The sequence below is a fragment of the Mastigoproctus giganteus genome, chromosome 1, assembly GCF_048544385.1.
Source record: "Mastigoproctus giganteus isolate SK-2022 chromosome 1, ASM4854438v1, whole genome shotgun sequence".
In the NCBI taxonomy this organism is placed as follows: Eukaryota; Metazoa; Arthropoda; class Arachnida; order Uropygi; family Thelyphonidae; genus Mastigoproctus; species Mastigoproctus giganteus.
Genome location: NC_143575.1, coordinates 180,676,523 through 180,697,533, shown reverse-complemented (window position 1 = coordinate 180,697,533; position 21,011 = coordinate 180,676,523). Strand labels below are relative to the sequence as shown.

The following is a 21,011-nucleotide window of genomic DNA, read 5'->3' as shown; positions in this document are numbered from 1 at the left end:
GTTCAATTCAACCAAGAGTTCTCTATCACCTGAAACCAGAATTCTCTCTGGATCATCCACACCTGAATCATGATACTTCATGATTCAGGTGTGGATGATCCAGAAAATCTTCTCAGGTATATCAAAATTTATTCTTGTTAGATTCTTCTTCTTCTTCTTCTTCTTCTTTGGTCCTTAGCTGGCAGCTGGGGGAGGCGGTTGGCCACGCAACCAGTATGCTGCTGTAGGTGCCGCAGGGTTTCGGACTTGCTCTGTGATGTTCTTCCATACTTTACGATCCATGGCTTCAGTCCTGGCCTGGTTAAGGTCGAGACGTCGGCTCTTCAAGTCATCTTCCACTTGCTTGGCCCACGTTTTCCTAGGCGCGGTCCGTTGGATGCTCCATTGGGTGGGTCGTTGTCTCCAAAGGAGTGTGGATGGTATTCTGTTCATGCCCATTCTACATACGTGGCCAAACCATCTGAGCCTTCGCTTCTGGATTTGGTCGGCAATGGTTGGTTGCTGTTGGCATCTGGCGCGGATGGTATCATTAGTGATGCGGTCGCGAAGAGAGATGCCCAAGATCTGCCGCAGGCATCGCAATTGGAATACCTCAAGTTTGTTCAAATCTAACTTGAGACAAATCCATGTTTCCGATCCGTAAAGAAGAATGGGCAGGATCAAAGTCCGGAAGAGTCGGATTTTAGTCTTTGTGGAAATGTTGGTCCTCTTCCACAGACACCATTTTAGCGAGGCGAACGCAGTGGCCGCCTGTCCAATTCTGCTGTGAATTTCCATGGTGGATGCAACTTTCTTCTCCTGGACCAGCGACCCAAGGTATTTAAAGTCCTGCACTTGCTCGATCTGGACGCCTTCGAGATAGATGGTGGCTTGCGACCCATCTGTTGTCAGGGCCTTTGTCTTACCAGCATTGATCTTCAAACCGTATGGCCGGGCAATGCGGGCAATGTCGTAGAGGATTTCCGTGGCTTCAGCGTCGTTACCGGCAAGGATAGCACTATCATCAGCAAACATCAGGTCAGTCACATAGTGATCCTTGTCATATTGTATGCCCTGTCTGTTTCTGAATGCTTGCCTCATAATGGCGTCGACCACGATGTTGAAAAGCAACGGGGAGGCTACATCCCCTTGGCGGACTCCAGTTTGGATGGTAAATTCCTCAGATAAATCGTTCTGGATGCGCACCTGGCTGGTTAAACCGTTGTATGCAGTTTGGAGGAGTGTGATGACTTTTCGAGGTACATGTTCAACCTCTAGTAGTTTCCATAAGGCAGGCCGGTGGACACAGGCATATAACATATTAGATTAGGCATATAACAGTCTTTTCTGTGATTGAGAAGATTTCTCGCAAGGGATGATTGTTTGGACATATAGGCCAGTACATCGTTACTCAACTCTGACAACACGTTCCCCATCACATTGCAAGGAGTAGAACTAACTACTCATGTATTGCCTCATTTTGCTTCTGGCAATGTTGGCTTCTGCTTTTTGACGACTGGAACCCTGACAATGTTCGGTTGGTTGTTGTACCATGTTGCCATCTTTTGTCTTCATAACCGAATAGCAATTGAGGTGCAGCAGGTAGAGATCCTCAGTTTCTAATAAGAATATGGAATCATGATGATGCAGCTCTTGAATGGTTGCCTAAAACTGCAAACTGCTGTGAGGATTTCACAACGCACTTAATTCCCTATTCCGCTGACCGGGCTAGCCGAGTGGGTAAAGTACCTGCCCGGCAACCCAAAGGTCGCGGGTTCGATTCCCGCCTCGGGCTTGGATCAAAGTACTGTAAAAACCTTGGGAGGTGCAATATGGCCACAGAAGCCGATGCGCCAACAACTACCATTTAAAAAAAAAAAAAAAATTCCCTATTCCACTGCAGTCATCCCAGCATGTGATTTTTGTTTGATGGACTGAAGAGGGACCTGGCTTGCCACAGATTGACACTGGCTAATGTATAGGCAGGTCCATCTAAAGGTGAAAAAGAGAAGATATGATGCCCTGAATGACTTGGTTGCCACTTTTGTGAAGGAATATGAGCAGGTAGAAGATAAACTGAAATACTTTCAGAGATTGGCTAACTTACAGTAATGAAAATTCTATTCAAATCCTTGACAAATAAATAAATCACTGAAATATGTCTGAATTAGTTGTTTGATAAAAAAAAAACCAAAAAGTGTTTCTTCACTTTGTAAAACAAGGAAGAAATAATTTATTTTTATAAATAAAATAAAAGGCTTTAGTTGCAATAAAACCAGAGCATTTTATTTCCTGTAATTTCTCTTACAAACATTTACATCCAAATATTCTACTTTATATTAAAATCAAAAGTTTTATATCAAAAGTTATGTTAAAATACATTATATAGAAGTAGAAATAAAATATGTAAATTCAACATTTTTTGTTGCGTTTTGAAATATGATATAATTTGTTTTTTGTAAACTAAAAGTAATGTGAGCATTCTTCCATGTGAGCATTTATCCGTGTGGACAATTTTCTGTGTGGGTATTTTTCTTGTGAGCATTTATGACAGTGGGGGTTTTTTCTGTGCAGAATTTTCATTTGGGCTCTTTTCACGTGCTTTTGTCAGGGAAATTCTTTTCCACACATCTGCTTTGCTCGTGTTAAAAAAGTACATAGTCATTCAAGGATTAACTGTATTGTTGACTCAACGCTTACTGTTGGTTTTGTGTTTTGTTGCCATTGGAATTAGAGGTCTAAAATGGATAAAGTTTAAAATGTTCTATCATTTAAATATAATCACTATACAGTTATTTAAATGCTTCACTGGTCAATAATAATAATAATGTGTTATTGTTATTATTATATGTTTATGGTATAATATATTTAAAAATCAACAGAAGGAAAATGTGTTGTAATAAACAATATCTAAATTTCATTAAATTTCTTGCTATAATATAGGCTGCAGCAGGCTTTGCTACTGAATTCTCAAATTCCAAGACATTTACAAGTAGTCTCCTACTCTTCAAGTGATAAGAATGATACTTTTGTCAAGAATATTTGTGTAGAAGAAAGGTCTCAGCAACATGAAGAAAAAAAACAGAAGGCAACCACTTTAATGTTATTTATTTAAGTTATAATTTTGAACTTTTTTGATAGTTTTTAATTAATTGTGCCCATTATTTATTCTTTATTTATGAGGATTATTCAAATTAGACCTGGGAAAATGTTGGCAATTGTGCTTTGAAATGCAACAGGTTGATATTCAGGTTGACACTGATGGTGCACTAAGATCAAAATGATCTGCACCAAAATTCCACAAAAAAAAATTAGAGCTGTAACTATTTGTAAGTATTCAGTGCTGGGATTTATATCTTCACCAGGTCTACAATACAATGAAATAATGTAAAATTGTCCTATAGCACTGGTGATGTGTGCACATACTGGGGAGTAGAGGTGACCACCTTTGTGACAGTAAGGTCAGTGTTTCTTACAACTATTGCAGGAGAAGGGACATGTGAGGTGTATTTTATAATCTTATATCCTCTTGAACTCTATCCATATGTGTGTAGGGTTCTTGGAGTACCAAGATAACTATATCATTTTCTTTTAATTTGAGTTTGATCTGATCAACAACTGTTCTTGCTCTCTGAGCATTCAGTTGAACAAAGTTTAGAGCCCTGTCACATTTATATTCTCAATCTTGACCCATAATTGGTTCTAGATTGGATTAATTTAATCATTTACTGGTAACAGGGACATTTAACATCCCTGATGCTATGTAAATGGTCAGTCAGCTGTGCTGACTTGAAAGTAGCACATTAGGCTGCTGATGTGTCTTGTGATCAGAGTGTAGAGTGTGTTGAGTGTCAAACGGCACCATGGGTTCTCCCCATCTCTGCGTAGTACACATTGTGGGTGTGAAACAGAACACTCTCAATGCCAGAGGTTTAAAGGTATATGGATTTTGTATATGTGTAGTTCGTGTACCGTTGTTCCTCTGGTCATTTAGCACTGGGTCCCAAAGTTGCCCACACTCCGCCCCATAGAGGCAGACCAGGTATACCAGTAGAGCAGGCCCCCGTTATAACGCGGTTCGCTTTACGCTGATTCACTATAACGCTGTTCTTATATTATAACTCGTATCTGACTATAACGCTGTCACAGATCACTATAACGCTCTTTTACAGATTGCATTTTTGACATATTTAACGAAATCGTTTCATTGGATGGAGTCGATAGCTTGAAAATGAATAGCAAAACAGCATTAAAACATTTCCCATGCTCAGTGAAATTTTCTCGCACGCTAATTTAATTGCAGTACAGTGACTTGTTACGTAGTTCCGAGATAAACATTTTAAAAAATGACCAAGTATATTTGCATTATATGCATTTATCCGAGTCTAGTCATCACTCAGTACCGTATTAGACATCGTTGAAACGGACAGTTTACTTGAACATTGTATCATAATTAATTCAACGCAGTTACATTTTTGAAGAGTTAATAATGGCCGATAAGAATGAAAAAGCAACAACGTCTGAGCACAGTACAAAGACTATAAATGTAAGAAAAAGACTGAATTTGAAAATTAAATTAGACGTTTTGAAGCGAATCGATTCCGGTCAAATACAAGCGGATATGTGCCATAATTTAGGACTTGCAAGTTTAACTGTAAGAACAATTATAAAAAAAAATAAAGAATTAATTTTAGCAGCGGGAAAGATAGCTGTTCCACTGCAAGATAGGAACAGATAGCTGTTCCACTGTTCCACAACTAGGGCTAGGCAGGCTATTAGGATTGAAATGGAAAAACTTTAACTAATTTTATTGAAAATAATATCCAATGCAGAATTCAGTTAAGTTAAATATTATTAAAAAAAATGTGGAACCATTTAAAACTAGTAAGAGCTGGTTGAATAGATTTAAAATCCAGGGAGAAGCCGCAAGTGCAGAAGGAGCCGAAACTTTAAAAAAAGAACTGTTAAAATTATCGAAGATGGATATTATGTGTTATACTATACTTCTCAACAAGTTTTTAACATAAATGAAGCAGGACTTTTGTGGTAACGAGTGCCTAAAAGAAGTTTCATATTGAAAGAAGAAAAAAACATGCCAGGTTTCAAAGCGGCGAAGGATCGGTTGACTTTATTGTTGGGTGGTAATTAAACTGCGGGGGATTTAAAATTAATACCCCTTTTAGTTTATTTGGAAGAGGGCCAAAGTTCAACACAAAATCGACACATTTTTCATGATTAAATTCATCAATTAAATCAATTTAGATCAATTAAATTCATGATTTTAATTGGAATTAATTTTGATACGTAAGTAGTTACCACATAGTTATATACGTATGTAATGCAGAATATTTTATATGTATAAATATTTTGACCGACATTTGTTCATCTTTTCACTACCGTTTATTATTGATTAGGAAATATCCTATGGCACCGACCACAACTCACAAATAAATATGTTACCTTATGGGAACGCGGCGCTCGCTTAGCGCGGATTCACTCAGTGCTCTGTTTTTATGGAATGAATTATCAGTGTTAAGCGGGGGTCACCTGTATATAGTTATTTACTCTGGCAGGTCCTGCCACCTAATTTCCTGAAATTTCAGTGGCTAGGACCTTAAAAAAAAAAAAAAAAAACCAGCTATATTTAGGGGTCAGCCAAAAGGAGTACTGGTTATGTGATTTGATGTTGTTATTAAGTTTTTGGGTGTAGGGCTCAAGCAATTTAGAGATGATTCGGATGCTGGTTGTAAGTTAGAGAAGGGGAGGGAGACTGAAGGCTGGGGGTAAGACAGAGATAAGGGGTCCATAGAGATGACCCCCCAAAACAGTGCAGCAGGCCCATGCCCCACCAGAGGGAAAAGAGGGGTGGTGAGGGGGCGGAGACCAGGGGTAACATCCCCCCTGCCTGGAGGTTGGGGAAAAGGACCACGCAAGGGAGTGTGGCAAGGAAAACTTAATGGCAGCAGCTGAGCTGTGCTAGTGGAGTGTCATACCTGGGACAAAAGTCCCATCCTGTCTTCTTTTTCAGTCTGATATGTCAGTTCTTGTGATCACACTTGGGACTGTACATGTGTCCTGTCCAATGTATACTGGTCACTACAAGTTCGGAGCTTTCAGGTCTAGTATTTAGGTGTGTGGTTCTCACTGGACTGTGTCACTAGTAGGGGTCTCTCGTGGGATTTTTTCCCATTTGGTAAGTCAAAATTAGAGATATATACGTTCACTGCAGTCTGACTTGGGAGCCGTTTCAGGGTTCCCGTCCATTTAGTCACTGGGTCAGCAGAGCTGCATAATATCAGAGTTAGTGAAGAGTCTAAATCAGGAAGGTCCAAAACAATGTTAAGTCATTCATGGGACAGAGGTCCCATCCAAATATTGATGGTAGTCAGGTTGACTGTCCTGCTTGAATTTGGGCAAGGTGAGTTAGTCAAGTATATGTTGTCGTTCCAGTGGTAGGGATCTTATTCTTGCGAAGAGCTCCTGGCAGTATTGCGAGAAGGCCTTGTACTCTCTGTCGCTGTCCAACAAGTAATGCTCCTGGTGTTTTGGATTGAAGTTAATTCTGGTAATCAGAATGCAGCGAAGGTCCTCATACAAAGGGCAGTCATATGTTAGGTGACTCCAACTCTCTGCAGTGGCAGAGGAGATCATCAGTAATTCCAAGACTTGAGAACTTGGCTCTGATGGATCCATGACCTGTTAGCATGAAAGTTGCATGCAGGCCCGGGGGGGGAGAACCATGAAGGAGATTTGGGATATACCTTGTTGATATGTGGAATAAATTTCCTAGTGATATCTCCCTTAGTGGAGTTAGCTCATCTGTCTTGCCAGGTTTACTGCAAATGAAAGCTAAGGCATTTCTTTTCAGCCTTCAAGTTGTTAGTGGGATCAATGGTATGGCCCATGAAGGTCACCAATGTGCCTTTTGATAGTTGGTAGAGGAACCTGCATCGTATCACCTCCAGGTCCAAAGGGAGGGTGCCTGTCAGCACCTGAAGGGCATGGGTGCTGACAAGTATGGCAGGCCTTGGTAATGGTAAGGAGGATAAACCTTTGAATAGTTTCAAGCTTCTTTCTGTTTACTGCTATTTTTGCTCTAGTACACTGCTCCCTGCAGTGTATGTAATTGCCTGTAGAAATACTGCTCTGTAGAACAGCAAGAGAGTGCGGCGGTTGAGGCCCCAATTCCATCGCGTAACTCTGGCAACCAAGGCAGTATACTTCCTTAACTTTGTCTGCAAGTGTTTCAAATGTGGGATATTGTAAGTCCTGAATCCAGGATTATTCCTAGATATTTCAATTCAGTAGTGAAATGTATTGTGGTCTTGTCTATCTTAATTTGTGGACATCTTCTGAGGGAGCCTTTCAGTAAGATGGAATTTGTCTTCATTGGAGAGATTTGAAGATTATGACCCCTTGCCCAGTTTTGTAATATCGAGAGAGCCTGATTGCAGAATTTCTAGTTGTGCTTTGCAGTCTGCAGACATGGCCAGGATTATATCATCTGCATAGGCCTGGAGATAACCTCATTCAGGTTAGTGGTGAGGAAGTCAAGTACGACATTCCAAAGGAGCGGCCCCAGTACTGAGCCTTGGGCACAGCCCATGTAAACCTGGTGTTTGACTCTGCAGTATGGTGCATTGACATTTATTTCTCTGACTGTGAGGTAGCTTCTTATGGTGTTATAGAGGTTTCCGGGAAGACAGGCACATCGTAGTCGGCTGAGGATGCTTGGCCACCGGAGTTAGTCGAACACCCCGGCAAAGTCTGTGACAATAATCAGGAAATATTTTCTACTGGAGTTTGTGGCAGTTGTAAGGATATTCTGGAGTGCTTCAACTTTTGAGCATTCTTGTTTGAAATCATATTGGCTTGTAGAGGATAAATTTGCTGCATTATAATGTACTGTAATTCTACTGTGTAGGAGGTATTCGGAAAACTTGCTTAGCACAGATAACAGGGTAATCAGTCTATATGAAGATGGGATTTCTGGAGGCTTGGTTGGGTTTTTCAGAATCAGGCATATGTTACCTGTCTTCTAATCAGAGGAGAAGACTCCTGTCTGCAGGCAGTGATTGAACAAGTGAAGGATGAGGTATGCTCCACAGTCTTCCTTATTTGAACTCTGGTTCAAGTAGGTCTGGTCCTGGACATTTATTGTTGCAGAGTCTATTAGTTGCGGTGTGCAGCTCCTCAGTGGTAAAGGGCGGCTCTTGATGTTCTGGACTATATATACTGTTGTCCTGGCAGAGTTGCTGTTGTTGACTTGTACTAGGATCCATTGTGAGTTGGATAATTGTATCCAATATGTTATTGATGGATCTATCCCATGAGGTTGTTATGTTACGTTGAAGGGTTATGGTTGCTGTCATTATTTGTTGGTTGTGATTTTATAGACTACACTCCAGGGATCCTTGTTTCTGGTTATGGAAACTAGGTGTTCCCATGATCTTTGCTTGCATTTCCTGATGGTAGCCGTGTATATATTTCTGGTCTCTCTGTATTCCTAGTGGAGGGCCTCCACTTCCACGGTTAGCCAGGACCGTCGTGTTCATTGCAAGGCTTTTCTTCGGGAGTTTACCTCCCGCCGGAGGTGCTGGAGTTCTGTGCACAACCACGAGACAGCACCAGGAATGGATTTCTTCCTAGGAATGGTGCAGTTGCTAGCTTCTATAATTATATTTGTGACTTTTCTCTGGTAGGCATCAGGATCAGTAGGATGGTAATTATTAACTTGCAGCTGCTGGGATAAGGAGCGCAGCTTCTCCGCGAAAAGGTCCCATTTTTTGCTCTTGAGATGGCATACCTTTGAGGGGTGAATCTTGGAATTGGGATTCTATCCAAGGATCTTGTTATCTGGTTGTTGAACTATGTTTTGAGGTGGTCCGGGAATCCCGGACTACCCAGCCTACGATGAAGTTTGATAGGTTTCTCGTAGCCAACGTGACATCAATTGTTGATTCCCACAGGGTATTGCAAAAGGTGGGAAGGTTGTTCGGCCTGTTCAGAACAGTAAGCTGGAAATTTGCAAGAAGATCTTCAAGTTTTTTGGCTGTTCCTACAGCTGTGCCTGTCAGCTGAACCAGGCAGGTGACCTGCAGTTGGCATCAGCACCGATGATGATTTTCTCATTTGGGAGAGTTGTTAGGATGATCTTCAGATACTTTGTGTACGGAAGTATATCCACCCCCAGTTTGCAGTATAATGAGACTATATAAAAACTTCCCAGGGAGCTGATGATGTGAGCACACTGCCCAGGCTGTGTATAAATGGGGGATTTTGGTGACAGTTATGTCAGGGTTCCTAGTTGCTATTGCAGCCCAGGGAGCTTCTTCATCAACTTGAGTAATTTTATAGGCGAGGGGGTACCCCCTGACCTGTTTTGCATAGGTGTACAGCTCCTGTAAGATCAGAATATCGAAGTTGTCTTCATCTGCTTTTATTCTTAGCTGTTCAGCTACTGCTTTGCCCATTGTACATTTATTTGGAGTATCTTCAGAATGCTGGTGTTGTACGGTTTAGGACGTTGGGCCATAATCAGTCTTTGATTGGTGTAAACTCTTCGCCTTTAAATAGATCAGACATTTGTTGTCGTGGATAGTGTTTGTGGGGCATTTTCTGTCCCTTGCAATTTGCACAGATGGGCAGTTTTTCTTTATTAGTGCACGTATTATACTCGTGGCCCTTTTCAGCACAATTGCGAAAGAAAGTAGCAGCAGCCTGGGTGCAGGTGTGCCCAAATCTGCAGCATTTAAAGCATTTGGGTAGAGCCACGTGCTCCCTGAAGCAGTGGCTGCCCCAGTTTATAAAAACTCTGTCTTGGTGAATGATTGTTTGCCAAACATAGGGGCAATTTCAAAAATCCAGTTTGTTGTTTCCATTCCTGGACTTTGTGTGGTACTTTGGGGTGATAATTTCCTCTGGGAGAGTTCTGTGGATATTTCTTTCGTATAGCTCGTCCTGAACCTGAGTCAGGGTTAGATCTTTGTCAACGTCAAAGACAATAATGTAGGGTCCTCTTTTCTTTGGCGGTGTGGCTTTGAGCTTGAGCATTGGTATCTTGGAGGTTGTGCATGATATCAGCAGCTTCTTGGCAAGATTCAGTTTCTATGATTACCCCTACATTTTGGGTCTTTTTAATTGACTTGCCTCCTAGTATTTTGTCTGTGGTCAATTCTGTAATTACTGTCTGTTTTACTTCCTCACTGGTTTGTGTAGATTCTGGGTGCGTGGGCCTGAGGACAACCAAGTGTGGTCTTCTTTCTTGTTATTGGTGCCCTATTTATGATGGATGAATCTGGTTTTAAATTCCTCAGCGCATTAGCGTAAGAACAGGAGCGCTGTTGGTTTTTAGATTCCTGCTCTACTTGATAGGCCTCTAATTTGGCCTTCTCATTTTCAATGTGGGAATATAGTGGAATGAGTTCCATCTTACTCTAGATTTGAATTATTTCTCCTCTGAGAGTAGTGGTGATTTGATTATCCGATTTGGCCATTAGTGTTTCTATCTCTGACCCGAGGGCGAAAACTTGGGTATAATGGATCCCTTGGGCAGGGTGGACTATCGAAGATGATGCCAGGTAAATTGGCTTTTATTGGTTGGGTTGTCTCTGGTGGTGGTGGTTCAGTGTGGTCCTTAGTACCATTCTTAAGGACACTGGGATATGTAGCGTCTGTATCAGTGCCTGCTGGAAGGGTAGGTTCACTGGGCAAACGACATTCAACATTCAAATAACAACAACGACTATGGGGTTGCACAATTTGTTCCTCTCCTCAGACATGTTGCTTACCTTGGTGGTGATCCAGGAGAATAGTTCTCTGTCTCAGGAAGAGTGTTGAATATGTTCAAGGAAAAAAAAAAAATGTTTAATGCAGCACAGTCTGCTGAGGAAGTAGGAAGTGTAACAGATATCCTCCAATCAGTTTGATTTGCTCTCGTAGTGGCACTCAAGTTTATTTCCGACCATGAGGCACTGCTGTAACAACACTAACCGATGCAATATGGCGGCCATCAAAGTATTTGTTCTTTGAGAATTCCATTACTTGAGTTCATTCGCGGAAGTAAGCAAAGTATCTTGAAGTACAAGTACAATGCAAATTACACAGGCAGAATCCCCTCCCCAGTAAAAACTCAGCTGTAACTGTGGCGAGCAAACTAAAAGACAGCTGCCTCCCCTAAATTATCACTACGGCGACTGCATGGTCAGATCTGTAGCTGACAACATAGAATACAAGAACAGACACAACTAAGTTAAACCCACAAGAAAAACTAACTTACTCCATTTGTAGCACTTCTATGGTTGATTCCATTCATTATCAGGTATTATGAGATCATATCCGAAAAACAACAAATTATAAACATAAGTTGGAGCACATTCTCAAGAAAGCAAGCTAAAGAGCAGCAGCAGTGCCCTCTCCCCCCTGTCTTGTGATTATCCTGAAACAATAACCAGATATAGGCAAAATAATTAAATAATAAATAAATGTCTGTTTATACTCTGGATACCTGAGGCCAGAAGAGTTTATAGCTTCATTGTAACTGTTTTAGTGCTGCCGATATAATAGCACAGCACTAGCAATGGGCTGTGCACTTTTTTGTGGTAGTGTATGGGCTCAATCTTGCAATGTGTGAATTGTGCATCTGTGTATGTTACCCCAGGACTACAGCCAGTTACCCATCATGGCTTCATTCTACTTTCCTTGGTACAGTTTCTCCATTAACAGAAGTCCTGATTGAATCTGTCTCCATGTTCTTCACTAACATCACCCAGTAAAAGTGCAAATAATGGAGCTTAATCAAGCTCAATTATTTGCACTTTGCACTTTTTCATTATTTGATTGATTTTCTTGCATTTTCATTATTTGATTAATTAATTTTGCATCCCATTTTTCCATAAATTTCAGTCAAGTTGTCAGTTCTTTGTAATTTTGATGACAGGAAGACTGGAAACCTTAGTCTTAAAAAATTGAGCAATCTTATAGCCCATACCGGGACTCTAGTGATTCATTTGGGCTATTCAAGGAGCCACTGGTAGGGTAGAAATTGCAAGTGAATTACGAGATTGGGGTGACTGTATGATCAGCTTATATCTTTCTACACTGCTAGAATTAGTGCCCCAGAATTAGTGTTATAGGAAAATGTACCTTAACTTTTTGACTGATTGGAACACAGCTGTTTGTATGGTGTCTGACAGTTTTGTTGTTGTTTTTTTTTTAATATAGAAATTTTAATTTTAACTTTTTTATTGAATTAAAAATGGTGTTTTATTAATTAGAATTTACCTATTTTATCACACTTTTCATTGTTTGAAATTTCTTGGAGCTGTATGCATTTTACTTCATATATTTACCCTTCCTTCTAATATACCCTCCCCCATCATTTTCATTTGGAAAATTCCCTAAAAAAAAGGCAAATGTTCAGAAAAATAAATGGGATGGGTAAAAAAAGAGCCAAATAATAAATATGCTAGTGGTGCAGATATACACTGCCCCTGCCATTAATATCTGGACATCTGCATATCTATAAATAACATTTGTTTACATGAAAACTAATAATGTGCACTGAGGACTTTAGCCTTTATAACAGCCTCTAGTCTTTGTGGAACACTTTCCATCAGTTTTATGTAAATGTCATCTGATTTTTTTCTGCCATTCACCCTTCTAAGTGGCAACCAGTTAAGCTGTGTTTTGGGCAGTTTCTCCTATTGTGCACAGTTATCCAGTTCATCTCAGAAGTTTTCTGTAAGATTGAGGTTAGGTAAATTGAATTGAAAACTGAAAATACTGTATCATTCAGAGAATATTGGTAGGGAAAGGTATACACAGGAGGATTTGATTTTATTTCCAAAATTAAAAAAAAAAAAAAAAAAATTAAAAAAGTTGAATGCAACTGCATGAGTGGCACTAAGGATTAAAAAGAATTATTGCTGTGTTCATCGTGGTATTTATGCACTTCTTGTAAAAAAAAATAATGTTCAGGTCAGCCTTCAACTACTCTGGTATGAGATGACATTTATCATCTCATTGAAAAAAATGTATGTATGATCTTATGTAAAGTGGCTCCAGGCATGTTTGTTCAACTCCACTATAGCTCTGTGTCAATAGAGAACTCTGTAAAAAGGCCATATGCGTAGTGTAGGTTTTGTGTGAATAGTGCAGGATTGTGTTGTTTCTGGCCACTTTTCTATCTAGAAGTGTCAGTCACCAGGAAAGATGCTTCTAGCAACCTGTGTCTGACACAAGGAGATAGGCCTCTTCTATCTTATACTGTTTCCATCAGGGAACTGGGGTCCCCCACCCACTGGAGGAACCCCAGTCACCAGCTGTCACATGCTGGTAATGGTAAACCAGCAGGTGACAGCAAGAATACCTTGCCATTAGTGGCTCAATTCAAGGGCAACAACAAAAATCCTGCCCACCAAACCAAAAAAAAAAATTGGTGGTTCCGCAGGGGTGGGGAAGTAGAAGGTAAGAAAGAATATTTCTTACTAAATTCTATTAAGTCCTTGAAGGTCCAGCCAGCCTGAAGAAATGGCCAATTCAACTCCAGTTGAAGTCAAGTCAGTGGAGTCGGTCAGATTCAAATCAAGTCAAATCATGTTTAGGTAAACATCATGAAGTCCAGTAGATCATATTCAGGTGAGCCAAAATCAAATTCCAATGTCCAATGCAGGAAGATAAAATCGATTCCAGTCTGGAAGAAACAGAATTATAATCTGAGAACAGATATATTCAGCATTGATTAGATAAGAAAATCCAGAGATTGAAGTAGGACAAGACACCTAGACAAGACAGCAGTAATAATTCAGACACAGCATGGGTTTATTAAGGGGAAGCCTTGTTTGACCAATTTAATTGGATACTATGACGTGGTCACAAAGGAACTGGATGCAAAAAATAATTTTTATATCATATACTTGCATTTCAGGAAAGCTTTTGACACTGTAATATAGCGCAATATGGCATTAAGGGCCAATTGCTACAACGGATAAAAGGATGGTTGAGTGGGAGAAGACAGAGTGGTAATCAACAGATACTGTTCTTCACGGAATAATGTTATTAGTTGTGTCGTTCAGGGTATTGGGCCCATTGTTGTTTTGTATATTTATCAGTGATATTGATGAAGGTATGTCAAGCTTAATGTCAAGCTTTGCAGATGATACAAAGGTTGGGAGGGTGGTTAATAACAGTAATGACAGTATGCTGCTGCAACAGGATCTGGAAAAGTTGGACAGATGGGCTGAGAAGTGGCAACTGAAGTTTAACATTCACAAATGCAAAGTACTGCATATGGGTAGCAGTAACCCCTAGAGAAATGTACCAACTGGGTGGTGTTACACTCAGGGTACTGGAGAATGAAAGAGACCTGGGGGTAATTGTGCAGTCAGATATGAAGTTTTCTGAGCAGTGCAGACAAGCCGCCAGAGTAGGTCACAGGGTCTTGTCAATGATATACAGGAATTTTGCAAGCAGGGATAAGGAGATAATCACCTAAAATGAGGCTTCCAGTACTACTGGAAGCCTCATTTTAGGAAGGATATAGAGTTGCTAGAATGAGTACAGAGAAGGGCAACAAGACTGGTGAGGGGAACAAAGGGGTGCTCTTACGAAGAAATGCTTTTATTTAATTAAGTTTTAAGAATTAAGTTCTGCAAATTGCAGTGTCTGGAGACTAAACACCTGCGAGGCAATCTGATTGAGGTGTATAAGGCCTTGAATGGATTGAGCAAGCTCAATGCTGATGGGATTCTTCCTCTTGCTCAGATTACAAATCTGAGGGGGATTAGATTCAAACTGAGGAAGATGGTTGTTGAATAGTTGTGCAGAAATTTCCTTTAGCCAGTGGATAGCTGATGATGGAACAAACTTCCATCTTTCATTGTGGAAGTTGATAAAATAAATTCAAGGTCAAGGTGAACAAGCATTTGGAACAAATGGATGGGTGAAGTGGGAAGGTTTTTTTTTTTTTTTTTTTTTAGTTGGTGCTGTATACGCTTGCTTTCCTGCATTTTATGCCTCTGCTAATGCTAAAGGACTACAAAGCAGAAGTTATTAAGCAGTATTGCTGGTTTCTTACTTGTAGCCACTAAGGTACATTTTTGGGTGAATATTTCATTTGCAAAGTCCTGCAAAATCTGATGTGAAATTTTCCACCGATGAAGAGAGTGCATTTACTTGCAAGTTTATAAAGTTCACAGTTATGTGTTTCCAGCCTTCTTTGTGACCACACATACATAATTCAATACTTTAAAGGCCAAAAGACCCTGTCAACATGAGTAATGTATAAAGGCTAATTGAAAAGCAAGATTTCCTTTGGTTATCCAATGGAAAAATGAAAGATTTAGTAGTTTGTTCGGTATTGGAAGTATTCTATCTTGTTTGCCATATGTTGATTAACTTGTTCCATATTATTTTCTTTCCTTTTCTAGCGCACTGTGGCCACAGATCCCGATGCGCATAATAAATCCCAAACAAACAATCTTTTGTTTTCTTTTTTGACGTAATCATTTATATTCTTATCCTGAGAAATTCTGTTGGAATTTTGCTTTGAAGATTATAACAAAATCTCTTGCAGGCAAGATCCAAATCGAGGGTCATTGTGCCAGATAAGACTTTCAGAGCAGCAATTGAAACTATGCTGCAGGTTCTAACAATAGCCAAGAGTATATTGCACTGTAGGGAAAGAAGTTTAGCCTGAAACCTTTTGTTGGCTATGTGGTGGAACCAAACACCATTGCTTAAAGTTACCAAAGGAATGTAAACAGCGTTATAATATAAAACCAATGTTTTCCTAGAAAGTCCCCAATCTTGATGGGAAATTCTCATTAATGAGCCAGTAAAATTTTTTTACTTTGTTGCTGGATGTTTTAGATGGGGAAAGAAGCTCAATTTGTTGTCTAAATATATATCTTAGATATTTTATCACAGAGACAAATGGTAATTTATGGCCATTTATTTTGATTTAAGGCACCCTGTTAAGTTTTGATTTTCCTTTAAAGAGGCAATTTTTGTTTTAACGGGTCGAATAGTAAGCTTGTTATGTTTAGTCTATGAATTAAGATCAATGAAGATGATTTGGGCCTACAGTTCTAAAGAAACACATGATCTACCACTGATGAAAATACAATGTTCTATCTATCCTGGGGACCCTCATTTAGAACAGTGTTCCAAATGAGGGTCCACAGGATAGATAGAACCTTGTAGATACTCTCTAGTAATTGATCTGTAGATATGCTGATGTTTGATTTTGAAAGTAATATTGTTAATGAAAATATGATTTATGTTACTTTAGATAACCAACATTGCTGAAGCGAAAAGTGAAATAAAGGCAAATTTGGGTACATCTAGAAATGAGGGTGTAATTAAAGGAAGTAAAGATCAGTAGTAAGTGCCATATAAATTTTTGAAATAGCTCTTAGCATGTTAGAATATTTGGTCATCATCATCATTATTGTTCTTTTATTGCCAGAAAGAAATACATAGATTGCAGGCAATATCCCTTAACACAAAAGCAGAAGGATTCACAAAACGCTTACTGAGTTCTCTGTTTCAAAATTGAGCATATTAATAAAAACAACTCTGACATTGTTTATCTTTACAATCCAGTAACATTCTTTCGCCTTTGTGCATATTTCAGTATGCAATATGCACACATGGATCAAAATCTAACAAAAAATGCCCATACATTTAATGGCTGCATAAATAAATTATCTTCTTAGATTTCTTTAGCAGATAAAGTCTACTCTTCAACCTTGGGAAGTTTTGCACTTCATCATTGAGAATATACCATTCAGCTAAATTCTATATGTCAGGATAGCTATCAACTTCCATTAATAACTTGGCAGCAAGTGTTTGATGACATATTAAACATCTATCACTATTTTATGGGTGCATACTAAAGTTGGATAATAAGCTTAGTTTCGGAATCAGTCTTGAGCAGTTTGGCTTGATAACTGGCCTAGTTTAATACCCAATATTCAAAGCCGAGATTTTAATCTATTATACATTATTAGAACTGTTCTTGAATATATGCTTGTTCATGATATTGGCCTTGGCTTTTGCACCTACAAAGATAAATCATATATCATTTGTAAAGTCTCAACCACGAATCAACTTTATGATATTAACCGGAATATAATGACTTAATTCTTTCTTTTTAATTATTCCTTGAATCATTTGAACAGAAAAAAAAAAACAAAACACTTTGCTGAAAAGGGAATTTAATGATTAAATAAACGAACTGCTGATCATTAAACTGGAACCTTATTTTTGATCTTGATAATTACTCTTATTTTTGATTATTATTCTTTATAAAAAAAATCCATATGTAAGGCAGTGCGTTCAATGTTACACAGTGGCATGTTGGATTGCCAACTTTATAATACAGGTAGTTCTCGACTTTACGAGTTAATTCGTTCCTAGTGCACGCTCGTGAAGTGGGAATATATTTCCCATAGACTTAAGGTTAAAAATAGGGCTTACATTCTCAACAGTGAAATTAGTTAGCTAATTAGTTTGTTTAAACAATGATTGATTTATCCAAAGAAATTAAAATAAAGTAGCCTGTAAAATCAAGCAAATTATAATAATAGAGAAATTATTTACGACTTACAAATGTTAAAGAATGTTTATTCTTCATCATCATCAACTAAATGCACACTTGTTGATCACTCATGCGTTGGTTTGTTGCACAAAGGAGTCATCGTTTTTAAAAAATGTTTCAAGAGGCGTTTGTTTCCAAGATAATCTTCTCTTTTAACTACATATTTCACAGTTGCATGCATAAGCATTTTTTAATGCACATACAAATTGCAACTAACACGATTCGCGAGGAATAACAAGTTTACAAAGCTTTAAAAAAAAGGAATGAAGAGAAGATTCTGAAAATTTATTTGTTATTTATACGATTGAAGATTTCAGTAAAGGGAAACACATTTCACCATAATAACGTAAAAAACCACACAATTCCAGCTATCAGTATTTTCGCAAATGCAAGAAGATCAAGTTTACTACCCATTTATAATTGCTTGCAGTAACAGAAAAGCCCAATAAACCGGCAAATTGTTTTTATTGTTTTATGGTCGTGACCTCCAGAAATGTGCTTTAGAAAAATATCACAAAGGCGTTTAAAATTCTTATAACGGAACATATGATAATGATGAAAGTGTAGTGCATTTTAATGATTTGAATTGGTAACTAATACAATTTACAAACCATGCTCATGACCTTTTATATGGCCTTAAGGCAGTGGTTTTCATCCAGGATGCCGTGGCATACTATTGTGCCGCAACAACATTCTTGAGGTGCCGTGTAATTTGGGTTTAAGTTACTTAGTTATTTTTCATTTTTTGAAATTTATACATTTATTTCATTATAAAAAGGTGTACGGTATTCATTGAACTATCTTTTTAATTTTGTGGTGATCTATAATTGATCTTTATTTAGTACCTCTATTAGATAGTATGAATCAGAGCTGTAATACTCAATATGTTCTACGTAGATCTTAATATTTGTAAAATAATAAGAGGAGTTTACTTCAGTATAGTACGTAGAACACTTCCATTTGATACTCTCCAGAAATTAAAACGAAAAAATCGAAAACTTACATTAGTGTAAAAAATAAATAATTAAAAACCAATTTAACACAATTTAAATCAATTTAACGCAATTAAAAAGAATCTAACGAAAGTATTCAATCCGATTTTCCTTCCTGAAGCTGACAAGGCTTTTTGACCGTATGTCGTGATCACAGGAATGAAAATTACAGGTATTAAATTGGTTTTTAATTATTTATTTTTTACTCTAATGTAAGTTTTCGATTTTTTCGTTTTAATTTCTGGAGAGTATCATATGGAAGTGTTCTACGTACTATATTGAGGTAAACTCCTCTTATTATTTTGCAAATATTAGTACCTCTATATAAAGAATAAAATTATTATATAGGTATATACTAAAAGGTCGAAAACCACTGTGTTAGGTATTTATTTTGGCCTAGAGGTGCTGTGAAAAAATTACTGGGACACTAAGGGCGCCATGAACCGAGAAAGTTTGGGAACCTCTGCTTATGGTCATGCTCGTGACCTTAAAAATGACATTTTAGAGAGATAAATAGCTTAGTTATACAGCGAAAATTTCAACTTCCGAGATTTTGAAATGAATTACCAAAAAACAATGTGTTATTGGGTTCGCGTTACGGTATTTTAACGATACTGTGGTCTCTGGAACTGATTAATATCGTAAAGCGGGGTACACTGTATTGTATAACTACTCATGTGGTTTGGAATACAGTATTTATGAATGTTTTACATTAATTTTTTGCAATTAATGTTCATATTTTCGATTTTGTTGATCCTTTGGGGGGAAAAAAAAAACTCATAAACCCGGGAACTCGTAAAGTGAGAACTGCCTGTATATAATGTGATTTGATACGTTATTTCAGTTTATCTTGCTGTTTATGATTTTGGATATTCTGATTATGAATATAGGATTGTTTTTTTATTTTATACCTGGCATATTTTACATGAGTTCAGGTACCACTTTGGAAGATAAACTAGGACACTTTATTTAAAAATAAACACTTGAATGCCTTTGCTTTTAGTGTAGTTTTAAGAATAATCTGTATCTCAAACTTCTGTACTGTTGTTCACTCAGTTTTTCAACCACCTCTTTGTAGCTTTTGCACTTGTTCTTGTTATCTAGAAACCCATGTTCTACAACAGTGGTTCTCAAACTTTTTCGAGTCATCACCCCCTTGGTTCTGTAAATTGCATCTCCAATGCCCCCCAATCATAACTTATAGAAATATTTTTCAGAGTGGCTGACTGCACGACCCAATGGGGAAGATAATGAAAAATATAATTCAAAGCAGTAATGATTAATTGCTCATTTATTTCAAATCCAATAAAAGTTTTATTTTATTTAATTCAACTTATTGGACTAGTGATTCTAGCTTTTCAAAATCTGACAATCATTTAACAAAAGACTTAAGTACATTTAGTGACAAGTTCATTTTTCTGTAAATTTTTAATGCGAGGGATGGGCTTGATGACATAATACCAGTTTCTCAATGTCTGGTTAAAGTCACTTAGAATGAGTTTCAAATCACCAAGTTCAATAATCTGGTTCAATCAATTTCTTTGCTTGGAGATAAGTTGGATGACCACACTAACACCACGTTCTACTAAATATGAAGTTTCTTAACCACTGTCCATAGTGCAGGATACTGATCAGATATTTTCTTCTGTAACCCGAACTCTTGATAAAATTCCTTAAACTTTGGTTTCAGCTCAATATCATTTTATAACTCAATTAGTTCTTCTTCTAATACCCCAACTTCCACAATATCTAAAAATGGATTCATCACCCAATCTGGAATTTCTATGAAAAGAAAATCCTTAAATCATTCAGACATATCTTCATGCAGCGTATCCAAATGGTCACAAATGACTCGCAGATCATCGTCCTGTATCCCACCAATCAATTTCCCTCTCTGTCTAGCTCAGACAGAGAGGAAAATTGATATAGCTTGCAACGGCCTATATTGTGCTTCAATAAAGTTAACTTTGAAATAAAAGTGGCTACTACAAATTTGGCTCTAATAAGGTTGATATCGTTTCCTTGAAACTCTATATTCATTTCATTGAACTTTGCAAATAGCTCAGACAAATATGCAGTGTCATGCCTGATACCTTTAAATTTATCACTTAGAAAAGCATCTTTCTCTTCAAAAAAACTCCACAATGGAGTCAAAAGGTTATAAAAGCATCTTATGCAGTTGTCTTTTGATAGCCAACGAATTAGTCCGGAATAGCCTATCATTGAGAGCATGGGCTTTGATTTTATTAACACAATAATGATGACGGTGTGTAATCACCTTCACTACATGTAACTTCATGTTGGTGATGAATGGTAAAGTGAATGGTAAAGACATTTGGAACAACTTCAAGTATGCAACAAAACCATGGTAGTGAAAAATCATTGATGGAGCTTCATCCATTGCAAGAGCAAGTATGTTAGCAAGTGAAATTTTCTTG

The 21,011-nt window shown here is 38.1% G+C and overlaps 1 protein-coding gene across 1 annotated transcript in view; it reads left to right on the top strand.

The window, feature by feature from the left end:
- The window catches only part of mRpS31 (mitochondrial ribosomal protein S31), a 140,466-nt gene that overhangs the window by 37,460 nt on the left and 81,995 nt on the right, over nucleotides 1–21,011 (top strand). The window contains exons 2-3 of the mRNA XM_090383254.1: nucleotides 2,923–3,067; nucleotides 16,271–16,362. Of these exons, the coding sequence (XP_090239380.1) occupies nucleotides 2,923–3,067; nucleotides 16,271–16,362 (237 nt within the window). The remainder of the gene's footprint in view (nucleotides 1–2,922; nucleotides 3,068–16,270; nucleotides 16,363–21,011) is intronic.